The 16,829-nt window shown below is 49.5% G+C and overlaps 8 protein-coding genes across 8 annotated transcripts; 4 read left to right on the top strand and 4 right to left on the bottom strand.

Annotated features, from left to right (window-relative positions):
• Positions 1-368: 368 nt before the first annotated feature.
• Positions 369-2,896, bottom strand: EDB82DRAFT_513741 (Alg9-like mannosyltransferase family-domain-containing protein). The gene is made up of 4 exons (XM_025737837.2): positions 2,660-2,896; positions 2,328-2,586; positions 1,853-2,272; positions 369-1,802 (listed from the first exon to the last, which is right to left on the bottom strand). Exons 1-4 carry the CDS (start codon positions 2,734-2,736, stop codon positions 720-722), a joined length of 1,839 nt encoding a protein of 612 aa, XP_025592657.1. The 5' UTR covers positions 2,737-2,896; the 3' UTR covers positions 369-719.
• Positions 2,897-2,977: 81 nt separating this feature from the next.
• On the top strand, positions 2,978-5,183 carry EDB82DRAFT_310314 (Gar1/Naf1 RNA binding region-domain-containing protein). Its single transcript, XM_025737836.2, has one exon. It carries the CDS (start codon positions 3,200-3,202, stop codon positions 4,889-4,891), a length of 1,692 nt encoding a protein of 563 aa, XP_025592656.1. The 5' UTR covers positions 2,978-3,199; the 3' UTR covers positions 4,892-5,183.
• On the bottom strand, positions 5,173-6,466 carry EDB82DRAFT_480087 (uncharacterized protein; the record flags this gene model as incomplete). Its single annotated transcript, XM_025737835.1, has 3 exons — positions 5,173-5,439; positions 5,492-6,232; positions 6,290-6,466. 3 exons carry the CDS (start codon positions 6,464-6,466, stop codon positions 5,173-5,175), a joined length of 1,185 nt encoding a protein of 394 aa, XP_025592655.1.
• A 1,238-nt stretch (positions 6,467-7,704) lies between these two features.
• EDB82DRAFT_529453 (uncharacterized protein) lies at positions 7,705-9,015 on the top strand (the record flags this gene model as incomplete). The annotated part of the gene is made up of 2 exons (XM_025737834.1): positions 7,705-8,564; positions 8,613-9,015. 2 exons carry the CDS (start codon positions 7,705-7,707, stop codon positions 9,013-9,015), a joined length of 1,263 nt encoding a protein of 420 aa, XP_025592654.1.
• A 202-nt stretch (positions 9,016-9,217) lies between these two features.
• Positions 9,218-10,028, bottom strand: EDB82DRAFT_480085 (GINS complex protein-domain-containing protein; the record flags this gene model as incomplete). Its single annotated transcript, XM_025737833.1, has 2 exons — positions 9,218-9,862; positions 9,915-10,028. The coding sequence occupies 2 exons, from the start codon at positions 10,026-10,028 to the stop codon at positions 9,218-9,220; spliced, it is 759 nt and encodes a 252-aa protein (XP_025592653.1).
• Positions 10,029-10,572: 544 nt separating this feature from the next.
• On the top strand, positions 10,573-11,932 carry EDB82DRAFT_513733 (uncharacterized protein). Its single transcript, XM_025737831.2, has one exon. The coding sequence runs from the start codon at positions 10,682-10,684 to the stop codon at positions 11,828-11,830; it is 1,149 nt and encodes a 382-aa protein (XP_025592652.1). The 5' UTR covers positions 10,573-10,681; the 3' UTR covers positions 11,831-11,932.
• On the bottom strand, positions 11,933-13,986 carry EDB82DRAFT_451917 (uncharacterized protein). Its single transcript, XM_025737830.2, has 2 exons — positions 13,403-13,986; positions 11,933-13,339 (listed from the first exon to the last, which is right to left on the bottom strand). Exons 1-2 carry the CDS (start codon positions 13,822-13,824, stop codon positions 12,100-12,102), a joined length of 1,662 nt encoding a protein of 553 aa, XP_025592651.1. The 5' UTR covers positions 13,825-13,986; the 3' UTR covers positions 11,933-12,099.
• Positions 13,987-14,455: 469 nt separating this feature from the next.
• EDB82DRAFT_437730 (chaperonin Cpn60/TCP-1 family) lies at positions 14,456-16,325 on the top strand (the record flags this gene model as incomplete). Its single annotated transcript, XM_025737829.1, has 3 exons — positions 14,456-14,543; positions 14,662-14,747; positions 14,802-16,325. The coding sequence occupies 3 exons, from the start codon at positions 14,456-14,458 to the stop codon at positions 16,323-16,325; spliced, it is 1,698 nt and encodes a 565-aa protein (XP_025592650.1).
• Positions 16,326-16,829: the final 504 nt, after the last annotated feature.

Genomic DNA, 16,829 nt, shown 5'->3' with positions numbered 1-16,829 from the left:
AAGCCGTCGGGCGGGCTGAACATCATGTATCCAATGGAGAATTTAATAATCGCTGAAAGTGATCCTACTCTCAGTGGTCATCATGCGCTGGATGATGTACTTGATTTCTGAAAGTTGGAAACCGGAAAGTTCAAATATTCATTCCATGATCAGTATACTTTTTGGTATGGGGTGGTGGTGTTGGCGTTTTGGCATGCAGAACGCTACGCCTCAAAGTGTGGTAGTTGACACCATGAAGTCGACATATGCATGATTACTTCATTAAAGAGAACAATCAGGCTGATAGGTGTATTAACAGTAATATAGCCAAGAATCTGCGAGATAGTTTTTATCACGTAAATCGACACGATGACGGGATTGGACGCATTAACTGTCAACAGCGGCCCGTACATGAGGCTCATCATAGAATTTAGTACTGTTTGTCATACAGAGTTGGGTCATAGAAAACACCAAAAATAAGGCTGAGCCGTTGTGTACGACACTCAAGAATCTGGTGGTGAGTCATGGATCAGAACTGAAGTCTCGGAGGCCTTCTTTTACCTTATTTGTGTAAAGAGTGTCACAGCAGGTGGTGGGAGTAGGATGCAGTTCTTTGCGGTTACATTGCATACACTGCAATGTGGATGGCGCCGTACTATCCAGTATCATTAGATTCAGGTGTGTGTTCTATCTTTTGATCCTACAGCCACCTGCCAACATTCATCCTTTATTAGCTCTTTTCAACCAGACACAGATGGCTCAGCGCTCAGCTTCTTTCGCTGCAGTAAGCAGTGGCGTCCCCACTTTCTCTTGTATTTATCTGGGATAAAGTCCAGATCAGGCACCCATAATATCCTGGCGAGTATATGCGTGTTTGCAGCATCAAGGAAAAGTTCGCACTTGACAACTTCCCAATTAGTATGGTCCTCGATATAGTCAGGCTCGTTCGATGGTAGAGGATCTGTCCTCAAGGGGTACTGCGTGTCAACGAGGAACTTGCATGCAGGAAGTTCGGTGTATTTGCCTAGGTCCTCTTCATTGCGATCGTTCATACCATGGGTGGGGAGCCAAGTTCCACTGAAGAAACCAAAGCCGGTTTCAGCTTCAGAAAATTGTCCAGGCAGAAGGCCTCTGAATTCAGAACGAATGAATTTGGCATGCATATCCCGGGGTAGGAAGTAAGACGAGGGGAAGCGATACCATTCCTTTCCAAAGCATACAGTGTCTTCTTCCCTGCCAATAGGTGCGCTGCCATCTTTGCCCTCCCACAGGGGAGTGTAGATCTTCATAGGCGCAGAGTAAGCAGACCAGATACCGTAAACTCTGAGCACAGCGATATCAATTGATAGCATGATTGTAATAGTTACAAGCAAAAGCTTCAACTTTGCAGGAACTTTGCCGGCCAGTGTCTTTGGATTCGAGTTGCCCAGAGCAGTCAAGATCATGTGGGTAGAAATAGCAGCGTTGAGGGCAAGAAAAGGGTAAGCAGGATACATGAACCTCTCCTCCTTGTGAGGCTGCGAGCTGAAGATAGCGAGCCACATGTAAAAAGGAGAAAGAAAGACAACAGTCCTCAAGCCGGTTTGGAATCCCTGGCCAGATGGCGAAATAATCTTTTGAAGGATGAAAAGTGGCAGGGCTGCAAGGGCAAGAACAAACCAGAGGTTAAAGTTGAGGGCCAAGTTCTTGAAGTAAAAGGTCCAAGGCTCTGTACCGTAAAGCTCTGGGCCATGATCGGATGAGAAGATGTTGTACTTGACAATGTTCCACGTCACAGAAACTTGCTTCTTATAAAAGAAGAGGTTTACGAAATAGTCGCTAGCCTATGAATGTTAGACGGCAGCTTCAAAAGCGAGCCGCAAGGTGAACTTACAAGAAGGAGGAAAGCTGAAACCACACCTCTACCAATGCGAACAAATGCCTCCCACAGTGCTATCTTGTCTCCAAAGACCAGCAAAATGAGCTCCTCAAGCATAAAAGGCGCGCAAAGTGCAGCAGCAAAAGGCCAGCCAAGGATACCGGCAGCAGCAAACCAGAACATGCCCTGAGAGGTCTTGAGGCCACCACGCCAGTTCATAAAAGCTGCAGCTCCTAGAGTGACCAGATACATAGCGAAACTAGATGGGAGGAAAGCCGTGCTAGCATGGAAGTTTCCAGGGCTCGCAACGGTGGCCATCAAGAAGAATAGGCCAATTCGGCTGTTGAGTGTGGTACTGATTACCATAAACATGATGGTCTGGGTAAGAGCGCAGACAAATGCAAGTCCATAACGAACGAAATAGAATTCGGCGACCTGGGTAATACCCTATCAATTGTTGTTCTCAGTGTCTCGGAAACATGACACTCACCTTGTTGGAGTGAGGGAATATTCGGCGCACATTGCCAACGATAGCATGGAAGGCAATGTAGAGCCAGCTGCGAATGGCATAGTCGGGCGAGTATTCCCATGTCTGGAGACCGTAGCTATGCGATAAGTAATGGGTCGGTTCCCAGTAATTGAACGTCTCGTCACAATCTTGAATCGGCGCGAACCACGCGGACACGAGAGCTGCAGCGAGGAACCAGTAGAAGGCAGAAATCGGTTGCATCGAGTATGCGCTTGGAGCTCTACAATGTGACGAAGCATGGTTAGCAGAGCTCTTTGTAGTGTAGAGCTGCGCAAGGGTTTATATGGTAATACTTTTTCTTAGCATGACTGGCAGTCGGATGCACGAATTGGCGCTGTTGCTGCGCTTGCGGCGCCGTTCCTGGAGCCATCGTGATTGTCGCTGTCGACAGTGAGTTGGAGATGGAGGTTTACAAAGTCAGGAATGCTTTCGTCATGTCATTCATGGAGCTTTCAACAGTTGGGGGAGAGATGGACCCCTGCAAAAAGCACTAAAGTCACTAACATTTACTAAGTGGAGGCGAGTCTCACCGAGGTGAAGGTCGAGAATGGTGGGGTGATAAGCTAACGCGTCCGGATAAGGACCCGCTTTGATCGTTCACCTTGATTTTTTCTTTCCTGCAGCGCTAGTCAGGGTCTTTTATGATGTGAATGAGGCGCCCGACCTGCTAAAACTTTCTTGCCTTCATCTAAACTTTTGCGCCAGATGTCGCATTAAGGCTTTTCAATTTTTCAAGTATTTCTTCATCCATTATTGTTCCTGCTCTAACAAAGGCGTACAACACTATTTGAATTCTGATTCTTGTTAAATAATATATACAAACCAGCACCAGCATGTCGGGTTTCGAGATCCCAGGCCTCGGTCAGGCCAAACCCAACGAGACTCTACCACCTCTCCCTCCCACCGATGTTCTCGCCGCTGCTGCGAGCTTTCAAGATATTGAGGTCCCCGACGCCCCTCCCAGCACCACAAACAATGAATCTGCGCCAGCCACTACAGAGCCCCAACCCTCTGAGGCTCAGTCAGAGCCAGTACCAGCTGCCGACGCGGATGCCATGACTATCGACCGACCCGAGAGCCCTCCTTCTCTTACGGGCGCTCTTGAGGCTGTTCTCGGCGGGCTAGCTCCAGCACAACCCGCGCAAACAGCACAGCCAGCTCCTGCTGCAAACACCGAGACCGTCCCTCTTCAGAACGACCAGGGCGACAACCCAGAATGGGAGGTTGATTCCTCTCCTTATGAGTCATCTTCTGAATCGAGCAGCTCAGATTCCTCTGATGATGATTCTGATAACGAAGGTTACGAGCTACTGGGAGTTGAAGAGACTGCGCGTCTACTGATGCAGGCCGAGGGAGGATCTGACGATGAAGGCGATCGAGGCGCGAAGGGTTCTACTGCTGCCCAGATCCGAACAAAGAACGAGATACCCGAAGAGGTTGTTCCCAAACCCGATGTTACAATCACACCCGAAATGAAGGTCGAAGAGCTGGGCGTCATCGAGCACATCGTGGAGAACATTATGCTAGTAAAGGCATTCACACCTGGAGAGTACCAAGTCCTTGACTCAGGTTCCGTGCTCTGTACAGCTGAGCGGGCTGTCATAGGTGCAATCGCAGAAACAATAGGAAAGGTTCTGCAACCTATGTATACCGTGCGCTTCACAACAGAGCAGGATATCAAGGATCTTGGCCTTGAGGTTGGCCAGACAGTATTTTACCCCGTCGACCATGCCTCGTACGTTTTCACAGAGCCATTGAAGAACTTGAAGGGTTCAGATGCCAGTAATCTCCACGACGAGGAAGTTGGCGATGACGAAATGGAGTTTTCCGATGATGAGAAGGAAGCGGAGTATAAGAGAGCTCTCAAGCAGAAGAAGAAGGATAAGTGGAAGAAAGATCCATCCAAGGTAGGCAAGGAACCTCATCCTTTACGACAGGAATCACGACCGGATGTTGCTTTGAATTACGACGATGACGAAGATGGTCCCTACAAGCCTCTTGCACGACCACCTGGCTATGGCAGCGGTCCTTCCACAACTGAGACCTACGAGCACCCATCGGGCAGAAACTCTAACCAGCGGGGAGGACGCCGAGGAGACTCTAGAGGTCGTGGTGGACGTGGACGTGGATCCGGGCGTGGCGGACGAGGAGGCTTCAATCAGCCCAGGGACGGCTACTCGCTGCCTCCTCAAGGGGCTCATCAGCCTGCCCAGCAAACAGCTCCTCCTGCCGCATGGCCCGTTGCTCAACCTCCGGCTCAAGTTGCGGCTCCAGCCATGCCCAACTTTGGTTTCCAAATCCCAGGCTGGCCTCAGGCGCCTCCTCAAGGCAATGCTGGAGCAGTTCCTCCCCCACCTCCAGGATGGCCCAACGCTCAGGGTCAGCAGAGTGCAAATGGAGGAGCCTTTGTGAATCCCGCTTTCTTCGCTGCGCTCATGTCTACTATGCAAGCACAGCAGCAAAGCGGCCAATCGCCCTGGGGGCAACAGCAACCTCCCAATAACGGCAATGGCCAAGGCCAGTAGAGGCGATCAGGAAATAATTGTTATCGATAAAAAGGCATTGGTGGCGCTAAGGAATTCGCTTTACTGGGTATAGACAAAAGGGCAAGTTATCCAATATCAATCATACAGCGTGAAACCGCCTCTGTTGGCACCAATGAGATGTTTAAGTGCATCTGATAATAATCCTCTTAACAATGACGTGCGTGTATTCTCGTATACAATCCGTTCCTCATGATGAATAACTCCAGGCAAACTATCTCGTAGGAACTGGTTGTCCTCTAAGCATAACTATAAATAAGCGTCTAAAGATCGCTCCACTTGTCCTCCGACTTTCCATCAAATTCATAAAAGCCGAGCTCATAAACAAGACCAAGTGTCATGCGGGCATGCTGGAGCATGTGGTCGAAAGACAGATACTTGATGTTGTCATCGGTGCTGTGAATGTGAGGGTCAGAGTACTCGAAGGCAGATTCAATGACGAAAGCCGATGGGTAACCAGCCTTGGAGGCAGAAGCGTGGTCGGAGCAGGCATATCCACACTTGGTCTCAACCCAAGGAATATCGCAGTACTGGGAATGCGGGTCAGTATAATTATCGAGCGTGGGTTTACGAAAAACATACCTCCTCAACAACGGTCTTGATAAAGGTGGTCAAGCCGGAGTCAACAAAGTCAGTGATGACACCAACACTTTCGGGCTGGCCGGCGTCAAGAGTCTTCTGGATATAGCCAGTCATGTCCTGCTGTAGCATAGCCTTGACATCACGGCCAGTCTCCTCGTATGACTTGAAGATGGCCTGGCTTCCGAGCAAACCACCCTCCTCAGCCGAGTACCAGTGGAACTCAATTGTGTTGGGAGCCTTGCCCTTGACAACATCCTTGGAGTTCAGGAGAGCACGGAACACCTCCATGATGGTGACTGAACCGCTGCCATCATCGTCGGCACCAGGGGCAGCGAGAATGGAAGGAAGGAAAAGGTTGATGGAGTCCTGGTGGGCGCCAATTACAATGGTGCTGTTGGATTGACCAGGAATAGTCGCGATAACCGAGTGCTGCTTCCATGTGTGAGGAAAGCTCTCGGCAAACACGGTATCCTCGGCACCAGCGTCTTTGATGATCTGATTGACCTTTTCAAGAACCCAGTCAGAAGACTGGAGGCCGTAATCGGACTTGAAGTATCGGGTGTGAAAGCTGGTCAACTTCTCGAGGTTGGCCTCCATGTTCTTCTTTTCGAGCTTCTTCGAGAGCTTTGCGACCTCGTCTTGCTTTACGCACTTCTTGGGAAACGTGACAGTGCTTTCGGCGTTGAGACCCTTGGAGCCAAGCGTAGTCGTCTCGGTGATGTCCATGAAGTTCTGGCCGTTCTGAAGGCGTGTTAGTAATCTTCACTGCAACTTCTGCGTGACATTTATGAGACTTACACGACGCATCTCCCACTTCTCTTCCTCAGTAATCCATTGTGTCTTGCCAGGAGCGGTTTCGACGAGAAAAAGCTCGTCTGGCTGAAGAACAACGTTGTCGACCTCGGCGATTTCAATGAAGCGAGCCGACACGGCAGGCAGACAAGCCGCCAGGAGAGAAGCTTGAGAGAACTTCATTATAGATGTAGAGTGTATGGCTCAGTACTATGTTGAATGAAGAAGATGATGATGTTGGAGAAAGGTTGGGCAAATGACGCGCGGAACTGCCTGGAGAGATAAGATCCGAGGCAGGTACAGCAGCGCCATGACGATCACGTAAGGTACCTAACGTAGATGCTTGCCGTTTTGGGATGATGGCGGTCACGGATTGGTCTTGTGACTGTCCGCGGAAGCTTGTATGTGGATACCCGGTTGCCATGAAGGGAGACCTTGCTTTGTTATCATACCGACTTGTCAATGCGCATGAAGGCGATTGATCAATGGATGCTTATGATTTATGGCAACAGTTATCGGACAAGTATGTATTCAAGATAGTTTCGTTAAACAGAGAGTAACTCTGGATATACTTGGTGTGACTCCTTCTTGTTTTCTATGTATTGCCTGGGCAGACTCAGCTAGTGGTAGTCGGGAACGCCATCATGAGACCTTCTGGGGTAGCCTCAAGCTCCCCGGACCTTTAAACCAACACCGCTTCCGCCATCCACATTAGCATTTTATCTTATCGGTGACCGCTTGAGCAGATCGACTATTGTATCTGTGTCAAGAACGCAATTGAATTTAGATTGATGAGGAAGAATCATGTCACAAATATTTTATTCCAGGACTTATGATAATCAAGCGCCACCAACCTCGACTCGATATTGCCTGTAAGTAAAATTCCAGCTTTCGTAGTCCATGGTCATTGGTCCTTTCACTAGGTCTTCATGTTTGTCACTGCGACAGACTAGCTTCAAAAGAGATTGAGAAGTCTTTGATAATACGCTCAATTTCTTTATGTAGATTCTTCGCCATAGCTTCAACGGCTTTATTACTATTCGATACTTCTATTTCGGTTATCCAAGAGCCTTTGTCGTGAGATATATATGAATATTGAAAAAGGCCTCTTCGCTGAGTCATAACTTCTTTGTAACCAGCGAGTGCTTTGTCCCTGATATACTCAGTAGCAGTGTAGTGTACGACCTTTGTCGGATGGAATCAAACCGTGATAAAGAACTATGACGTTGTTCAAGATCAGGTTCACACCATCATGTTTCAAGTCATTAATGAGAGAATCTTTATAATAGACGACACGATCCTTCAGTTTCAGACATATCTAAATACCAATCTCACTATCCATCTCTGCTCAAAAGTATAGCAAAGCAATCATTGAGAACACCTCTAGTCTAATTTCAAAACCATTCACAACTACCATCAACATGGCACCTCACAAATCCACCCTCGAGTCCAAGCCTGCCCCTCAAACACCTATACGGCAGACTCGTGCCCGCTCGAAGCTCAGTAACGCTGCTCCTCTGATGCAAGGTCTTGACCAGAGAGGACAAGCCCAGGGTCCCCTCATCGAAAAGCCTAAGACTCGGGCAGATAGAAAATCTGCCCATAAACGAGACAGCAGTTCGAAGTCGGTTTTGAAAAAGGCCAACAACAAAGAAAGGAGGAAGGACAAGGTCGGCTTCCGAGCCCGGCTCAGTTATTCAGCGACACCTCCCTTGTCGCCAGCAGCTACTTCGCCATCGTCAACAGCTCAGCAGCTGGCGGCACAAGAAGCGGCTGGTTCTTCTGACAACGTCGACGCCTCGCAGGGTCCGTCAGACGGTGATGACTTTAGCAATGACGCCGACGACTCGAATGATGCACCTCCAGCTCAGGACAATAGTAACCATATCCCAAGTGCAGAGGATTCTAATCTGTCAGATGCTCCTGATTCAGACTCTTCTGATCTGTCAAGCCCGGCTCAAAACCATGAGGGCGGCGACGATAGTGACTCTTCAGACAGCTCTACTTCATCCGATTCCCCTGAGTCTCCCAATTCCGCTGGCATTCCTGAGCCCAACCTCTCAGCCAACCAAGGTGGTGCTGGTGGTCACGATCTCCTTGCCGAAGAAAATGAAGATCCCAATGTTTCTGGTTCTTCAGACAACGGAATTCCACCTTCGGAACCCAGTGCTCACTGCAAAGTCTTGACACCGATCAACGTCCCGACAAACACAGATTCATCTGGATCCAGTAGTCCATCCTCGGGCAATTTCAGCCCCTTGCTTCTGCCCAATCCTGACCCGTAAGTCAATACACCCATGCCTTTCTACAGCATACACTGACCTGTTAGAGAAATCCCTGGTCTTTTTGGCTCCGGTGTCAGGGCCCGCCCGCACTATGGTTGGTATGAGCAGTATCACCAAACCGGGCGTGACTGCGCAAAGGTACACGGTTGCACACACAATCCGGGAAGGGTATGCCACAGCTGCCACGCCAATTGGCAAAAGGCGTGGTCTGTATATTTCAAGGCACATGAGGTTCTTGATGAAGCAGTTGCCAATCCAGAGAAATACCTGGTTGATACCGGACTTGATGTGCGCAAGGACTATATGGGACACCTGTTGGAGGGGTCGGGCTGGGAGGTGTTGGCACTGGAATTGCAGCCTCCTACTGGCAATAGCATCCGGCTTCATCCTACACGCATTGCCAAGCACAGGCTGGCTTTTGCTCAGATGGGGGTTGACATGCAATAAGTTGTTTGATATGTTTTGACGGTTGTTGGAGTTTGGCGACATGTTTTCTCTCATAGAACAGTTAGAACCGCGTTTGGAAAGGTTTTATGCAGTATTATCCGACTTACATGTAGTTTCTTCAAATTGCGCCATGGTTTACTTTCTTTTTTGTAACCTCGTGAACCGAGCTTCGCTCATGATCCCCGAGGCTTTGAGGGGCTTCTCATAGTCCCATATCTTCATCACTCTGCTCATCCGACTCTTGGCCGCCGCCTTCCTCCTCCTCTTCTCTTCTTGTTGTTTCTGTGCTTGCGCCGAGCTTTCTCACACCTTCGACCACGCCAATGACGAATCCTCTGCTCTCTGCAAGCTCCATAGCCCCCACACCTCGCAAACTCATCACACCGTCGACTCCGCTCTCGAGCTGGGCTGTACTGGATCGCATCTTGGCGGCTCTGACTTCTTGCAAGTCCCGGAGTAGTGACCGCACTTCTGACGAGGATGCAATATCATCGGAGGCATGTGCAAGAAGCATTTCGGCAACTTCAAACCAATGGTACGGCAGAGCCCCTGCAGGCGCATCCGATGTACAAGATGGAAGAAACGGCGGAGAAAGCACAGTCTCGTTGTCTAGGAAGGGATTCAACCTCCGCGCATTGCCTCGACTATCTGCTCGAGCTGGTGGTGGAGGCGGTGGTGCCCAGCCTTTAGGATCAATCTTTGTTTCGTGATGAACAATGTCGCGTAACGAGTCGGGGTGAAGCCATGGAGGAGGAACGATATTCGCACGTCGTTGTTTCTTTAAAAGGATTGCAAGCCATAGCGGTAGGTTACTTCGGTGCGGTGGTCGAAGGGCTGGTGTCGTGCCCTGTGTAACAGGTCAGCGTCTAGCTTGTGGACGCGACAAAGGACGCGCTCACCGTTAGAAGCTCAATACTCTCGAGTCGTTGACGAGGGACTACAGTAACAAGTTCCATTTCACATAGAAACGCGACCTCGGAGGGGGTCAGCCCCGAGGGTAGTGGTAAAGCCATATCTTTGCAGTTTGGAACTCGGTTCTAAACTTGTCAGATATAAATTGAATGTTTTAATAAAGTGCCCCTCCTTGCCAGAGCTACAGCATGGATCTGGTGTCAAGTTAGTGCCAACCCCACCACTGCCACCACTTAGTGTGGAGATGTCTCTGAATCTTTTGTTCAAGAGATCGAAAATTATATCAAAATTTTTATTATACTGGAGGTATTGCTCTTGACCGTTTGAATGGATAATAAACTCATATTGATACCAATGCAACTACATCATTGAGTACTAACGTTTACTTGTGTGCAAACCGTCGTAGGGTCCAGTGGTCAATGATGGTACATTACAGCCCATAGTACGAATAGAACTATGAGAACCAAACACATTATAGCTCATAATGCTTACTTGATGTTCTATTCTATATGCACTGATCAGAATAGGATAACTTGGTAATCAGCAAGACTCATTCGGCCAACCCAACCTGCCTAGTTCAGGGTAGTTTGTGGCCCACCAACGTGGGGAACCATCATTGAAGGGCGTGATCATCATTGAGAGGTATAAGTTATCAGCTTAGCCATTGGTCATTTTCCACTCTTCCCTAATACAATATTGAATACTACAGTATATAAAGAAGTTTCTAATCTTTGAATCATAGTAACATCCCACAATGGCATCCCTGGAAAACCTCCCTCCTGTCACCTCCCCGTCTCTCATCATCACCAACCCCACCACCTCGGAAAGAGAACGTGCATGGAAAAGTACCCATCTTCAATGGGGTGCAGCACTGAATCTAGAGGATTTTATCGCCCGAGAATACGACAATATTAATGCACCTCTTGCTCGAGATGGTGGTGTGATGAGCTGGATCCTGACTGATGGGACCCTGAAGCCCGACGAAAGGCCCATTCTCTCATCCTGTGAGACTTACAAGAAAAGAGCTCTTGTATCCGATACGAATAACAACGAAAAAGTGAGGGATGGAACTGCACACGGTGTAGCCAGTGTCTTCACTGTCCCCGAGTATCGAAAGAGGGGATATGCCAGGAAGATGATATCTCTCCTCGCCGATGAGCTACGAAGCAGACAGCAGAAGAATGAAGGAGATGCCGACTTCTCTGTCCTATGGTCTGACGTTGGCCCAGACTTCTACGGACGTCTCGGGTGGAAGGCTTTTAAAAGTACATATCTCGAGTTTCCCGTCAAGGACACTCTGCCCCCTGCCAATCCAGCTGTCAAGCCTCTCACTTTGGACGATATCCTAGAACTGGCAGCTCGCGACGAGGAGATTATCCGAAAAAAGGTGGCATCATCAACCTCTACTGTCAGTGTCGCTGTTATCCCTGACGCAGACACCATCGGATGGCATATGAACCGCGTTGACTTCATGTGTAACCGCATATTCTCTCACAAGCCTACCATCCGAGGTGCCTTGTATACTCCACCTGAAGCTCCCAACTCGAGAATCTGGGCAAGCTGGACTTGCAGCTTCTATGGTGGACTTGACCAGCCTGCGAAGAACATTGTCCGCATTCTTCGTCTGGCAATCGAAGATGAGGCCATTTCAGATGAGGCCATTGCCAAAGGCATCGAAGCCATCGCCGGTTTTGCACAGAAAGAGGCCAAGGAGTGGATGTGCTCCAAAGTAGAACTCTGGAACCCCGAGGAGCGTATCAAACGAGTCACGGAAAGCATCCAGTCATTGGGTGCTAAATTCGTCGTCAGAGACAACGAGCACCTCGCAAGCATGAATTGGTTCGGAAATGACCCCAACCAAGAGGTCGAATGGATTGCGAACGAACGATTTGCTTGGTGCTAGGCATTCATCAAGCTTGAATGGAGGAAGTTCATGGTCAACATATGAGTAGAAAAACCAAACAACCAAACTTAGACCAATGAGATTTCTATAAATATAGTCTCTACGATCTATATTCTTTTCTAGTTGTTACAAATTCCGTGACCGGCCCCTTTCCATTTTCATGATATAATCACATTCTCATCAAGCCGTAAACAATCACACTGGTGTATCATAAGCATACCAGTCCAACGCCTTCCCGCTCCCTGACTTAGAAAATCCATTCAACTCCTTTAGTAGCTTCGTCCGAACATAGTCCACTTGTCGGCCTTAGCCTCGCACTCAGGGTTAAGACACTTGGTCTCACCGGCGACAATACCCTCAGGCTGCTCGAAAGGAACACACAGACTCTTCATTCCCATGGTGGGAAGCTTCTCGTTATCAGGGACATCAGGCTGCTCCTCCCGAGTAGTAAGTTCCTTGATGCGGTCCTCACACTTGGGAGCACCGCAGAAGGGAATGAGAACAACGTTCTTGTCGTCCAGGGCGGGAAGAACATCTTCCCACTTGGTGATTTGAAGGCGGTGCTCGCGGAAAGACTTCTCGGCCTTGTTGTACATATCACTCTGGATAGTCTCGAGGAGCTCAGGGACCTTGGTGGTGACATCGGTGATGGCAATTTCTCCCTTTTCGCCAGTGTCTCGTCGAGCGGTGCTGATAACACCCTTGGCAGCGTCCTTGGGGCCGAATTCGACACGGAGAGGAACACCCTTCAGCTCCCAGTCGTTAAACTTCCAGGCAGGAGTGTAGCCCTCTCGCCAATCAGCTGTGACACGAACACCAGCCTTCTTAAGGTTGGCTCGGATCTCTTCAACCTGATCCTCGTGCTTCTTCTTCTCCTCAGGGGTAGTCTTCTTGTTGATTCCGACGGGGACAATAACGACCTGGGTCTTGGCAACACGGGGAGGAAGCACCAATCCCTTATCGTCACCGTGAATCATGACCATGACACCAATGACCCGAGTGGAGAGACCCCAGGAGTTTTGCCAGACGTGGATGTGAGAGCCCTGCTTCTGAGGATCCTCAACGGTGATATCAAACATCTTGCTGAAGTTCTGGCCCAAGGCGTGAGAGGTAGCACCCTGGATACCACGACCGTTAGAGGGAATGTAACCCTCGACAGTGGTAGTGTAGTAACCGCCAGCAAACTTCTCGTTCTCAGTCTTGCGACCTCGGACCACAGGGACAGCAAGAAGCTTTTCGTAGACACCAGCATAAAGCTCAAGAATCTCCAACACCTCAGCACCAGCAAGCTCCTCGGTCAAGTGAGCAGTGTGACCCTCTTGCCAGAGGAACTCTCGAGTTCGGAGGAAAGGAGTTGTCTGCTTGGCCTCCCATCGGACGACTGAGTTCCACTGGTTCAGGCGGAGGGGGAGATCTCGGTGGCTGCGAATCCACTTGGAATAGTAGGGGTACATGACGGCCTCGGAGGTGGGACGGACAGCGACAGGAACTTCGAGGTCCTTGTCACCACTGCAAAAATATCAGTTAGCTGGAGATCTAATGAAGGAACATTAAATGTGTTGGACTTCTTACGCCTTAGTGACCCAAGCAAGCTCGGGGGCAAAACCTTCAACGTGGTCCTTCTCCTTCTCGAGAGACTTGGAAGACAGGAACATGGGGAAATTGGTCTCGTCGACACCCATCTCCTCAATGTGACCTTGGAACCACTTTCGGATCTCATTCCAAATGTGCATGGAAAGAGGGCGGAGAACAAAGAAACCAGAAATCTCGGTGTAGTACTCAACCATCTCAGCCTTGAGGACGACCTCCTGGTACCATTGTGGGAAGTTGTCGGCCTTAGACACGGTGATACCAATGATATCGTCTGCCTTCTTTCCACCGACGACGGGAAGATTGGTCTGCTTAGCAGCCTTAGCAGCCTTATCAGCAGCAAAGCGAGCTTGCTTCTCGGCCTTCTTCAAGGCGCTCTTGGACTGTTCGGCGGCACCCTCCATTTTGGTATAAGTGTCGAGCGTTGACTGGAAGATGTTGAAAGAAATTGATTGAGGGATACGGAAGCTTCAAGACAGCCGAACAGTGGCTTACGCGCCTTTAAATAGTACGAGAAGCTGGGGAGCGACGTTATCCTCGAGGAATGAAGAAGGAGAAGTTTCGGGGTGTGAGTCGAAGTAAACGTCGGTCGTGACCTGTGCCCCGCAGTCGAGGGAGAGTCAAACGGGAAGGAGGGGCACGGCACCGCTAGAAACCTAGCCCAAAATTCAGGCCCAATGCCCTATCAGCCAATGGTAACAGCGGTTGCTCAGCTGCAAGGACGGCCGATAACGCGGCAGGGGGTGGTTTTGGGGTTTAGGGGTCCGTGCTCCTTCTGTCAAATGCCCTGACCTCCAGCTACGGGCGGCCATCCGGCCTGTAACGCACAGCGCAACTGCGAGAGTAAGGAGCGGTAGCGCACCTTTCAGTCGGCGCCGGAACAACGATTGCCTCCGACAAAAAAGTCCAGTCGAGGGGCATAATGGAGCTTCACAGCTTCTACTGTAGCCTGCTGGTAGAATTTCCTGACTCCATCTCTACGACCTCGTTGACGCCACTACATTCCCACGTCGACGATAACCATAGCTGGCAGTTATGGCTTCCATGTTTGAGCAGCCCAGAAACGGCACCCTTTTCTTGGGTGGCCAGAAGATCTCCGGATCCGATATTAGAGACCAGAACGGTATGTCTATATTGTCCCGCCTTTTGCTATATGTTAGGGGGAAGTGGGGGAGGGAACGTTTGAGCATAGTTGACGTTGGTATTTCACATAACGAGTATACATGCTAACAAAGTCTCAGTACTCGCTACACAGGCTATTGCCAATGTTGTTAAGAGTTCTTTCGGCCCTAGCGGCCTCGACAAGATGATGGTGGACGATATCGGTGTATGCAATCTATCCTTCGTCCTGCGCTCGACCGTATCTCATATTTCAATTTAGGATGTTACTGTCACAAACGACGGCGCTACAATTCTCAGCCTTCTCGATGTCGAGCACCCTGCCGGAAAGATCCTCGTTGATCTTGCGCAACAACAAGATAAGGAGGTCGGTGACGGTACCACCTCTGTCGTTCTGATCGCTGCCGAACTGCTACGTCGCGGAAACGAGCTCATGAGGAACCGGATACACCCTACCACTATCATTACTGGATACCGACTCGCTCTACGAGAGGCCATCAAGTACCTGAACGAGAATGTTAGCATCAAGGTTGAGGATCTTGGCCGTGAATCCCTCATCAACATTGCCAAGACATCCATGTCCAGCAAGATCATTGGAGCCGACTCAGAGTTCTTCTCCAACATGGTCGTCGATGCTATGCAGGCTGTTAAGTCCACCAACAACCGAAACGAGACCAAGTACCCTGTCAAGGCTGTCAACATTCTTAAGGCCCATGGCAAGAGCACCCTTGAATCCGTCCTTGTTAAGGGTTACGCCTTGAACTGTACTGTCGCCTCGCAAGCTATGCCCACACGAATTCAGGACGCCAAGATTGCCATCTTGGACATGAACCTCCAGAAGGAGCGTATGAAGCTTGGTGTTCAGATTACTATTGACGACCCTCAACAACTTGAACAGATCCGAGCTCGTGAGTCGGGCATGGTTCTTGACCGAGTGGAGATGATCCTCAAGGCCGGTGCCAACGTTATCCTCACAACAAAGGGTATTGACGACTTGGTTCTTAAGACTTTCGTCGAGAAGGGTGCTATGGGTGTTCGAAGATGTAAGAAGGAGGATCTTCGACGAATTGCACGAGCTACTGGCGCTACCATGCTCAGCACACTCTCTGACCTTAACGGTGATGAGAAGTTCGACCCCTCATACCTTGGATACGCTGAGGAGGTTGTCCAAGAGCGCATTTCTGACGACGAGTGCATCCTTGTCAAGGGTACCAAGGCACACTCTTCCGCATCTTGCATTCTCCGTGGCCCCAACGACTTCACACTCGACGAGATGGAGCGATCCGTTCACGACTCATTGTGCGCTGTGAAGCGTACTCTTGAGAGTGGTAGCATCGTTCCCGGCGGTGGTGCTGTTGAGACAGCTCTTCACATCTACCTCGAGGAGTTTGCCGGTACCGTTGGCTCCCGAGAGCAGCTCGCCATCGGTGAGTTTGCCCAGTCTCTTCTTGTTATTCCCAAGACCCTGGCTGTCAACGCCGCCAAGGACGCCGCAGAGCTTACCGCTCAACTTCGATCAAGGCACGCCCTGTCACAGCGTATCCAAGAGGGCGATGGCAATGAGGATGAGAAGACCATTGCACGAAAGAAGGGTTACAAGAACTACGGCCTGGATCTCGCCAAGGGCAAGGTTGTAGACGAGATCAAGATCGGTGTCCTGGAGCCTAGCATGAGCAAGGTCCGACAGCTGAAGAGTGCCGTTGAAGCTTGTATCAGCATCATGCGTATTGATACCCTGATCAAGTTGGATCCCGAGCAAAGGGAGGATGATGGACACGGTCACTAAGACGACTAATGATCTCGGACTGAACCAATAGAATCAAAAGCTTGTTATGTCCGTTCACAACTGAATGTATTTTTTGAGGATTGTGTGGTGAAGGTATCAAGTCACTGATATTGAGGTGTATAGAAAAGTATCACTGTGGCATATCCAATTGGATTTGTTGAGATATCACAAGTAAATACTGTAGAATAAACAGTTACAATAGTCACCACTATCTTGTCACCCTATCTATTATGACGAGGCTATCCATTTTATACCAGAAACTCATGACTGGCCAATCACTGATAATCACTGATGGTGCTATGCAGTACAATATGTATTCTCAACAGTATCAAATGTGATCTGTAGATTGTTTAAAGATTTATCAATAGTTGTAAGATCCGATGTCGGATAATTGTGTTTTCGTGGTTCACATAACAATCGATCCCTTGATTTTGAACGCAATGAAATTCAATTAGTACACCGTCTCGCACGCGAGCACGCATCTTGCACTCTCCTGCTCTTCCC

This window comes from Fusarium venenatum (genome assembly GCF_020744135.1).
Source record: "Fusarium venenatum strain MPI-CAGE-CH-0201 chromosome Unknown EDB82scaffold_4, whole genome shotgun sequence".
NCBI classification, from domain to species: domain Eukaryota; kingdom Fungi; phylum Ascomycota; class Sordariomycetes; order Hypocreales; family Nectriaceae; genus Fusarium; species Fusarium venenatum.
This window is presented reverse-complemented; position numbering and strand designations above follow the sequence as displayed.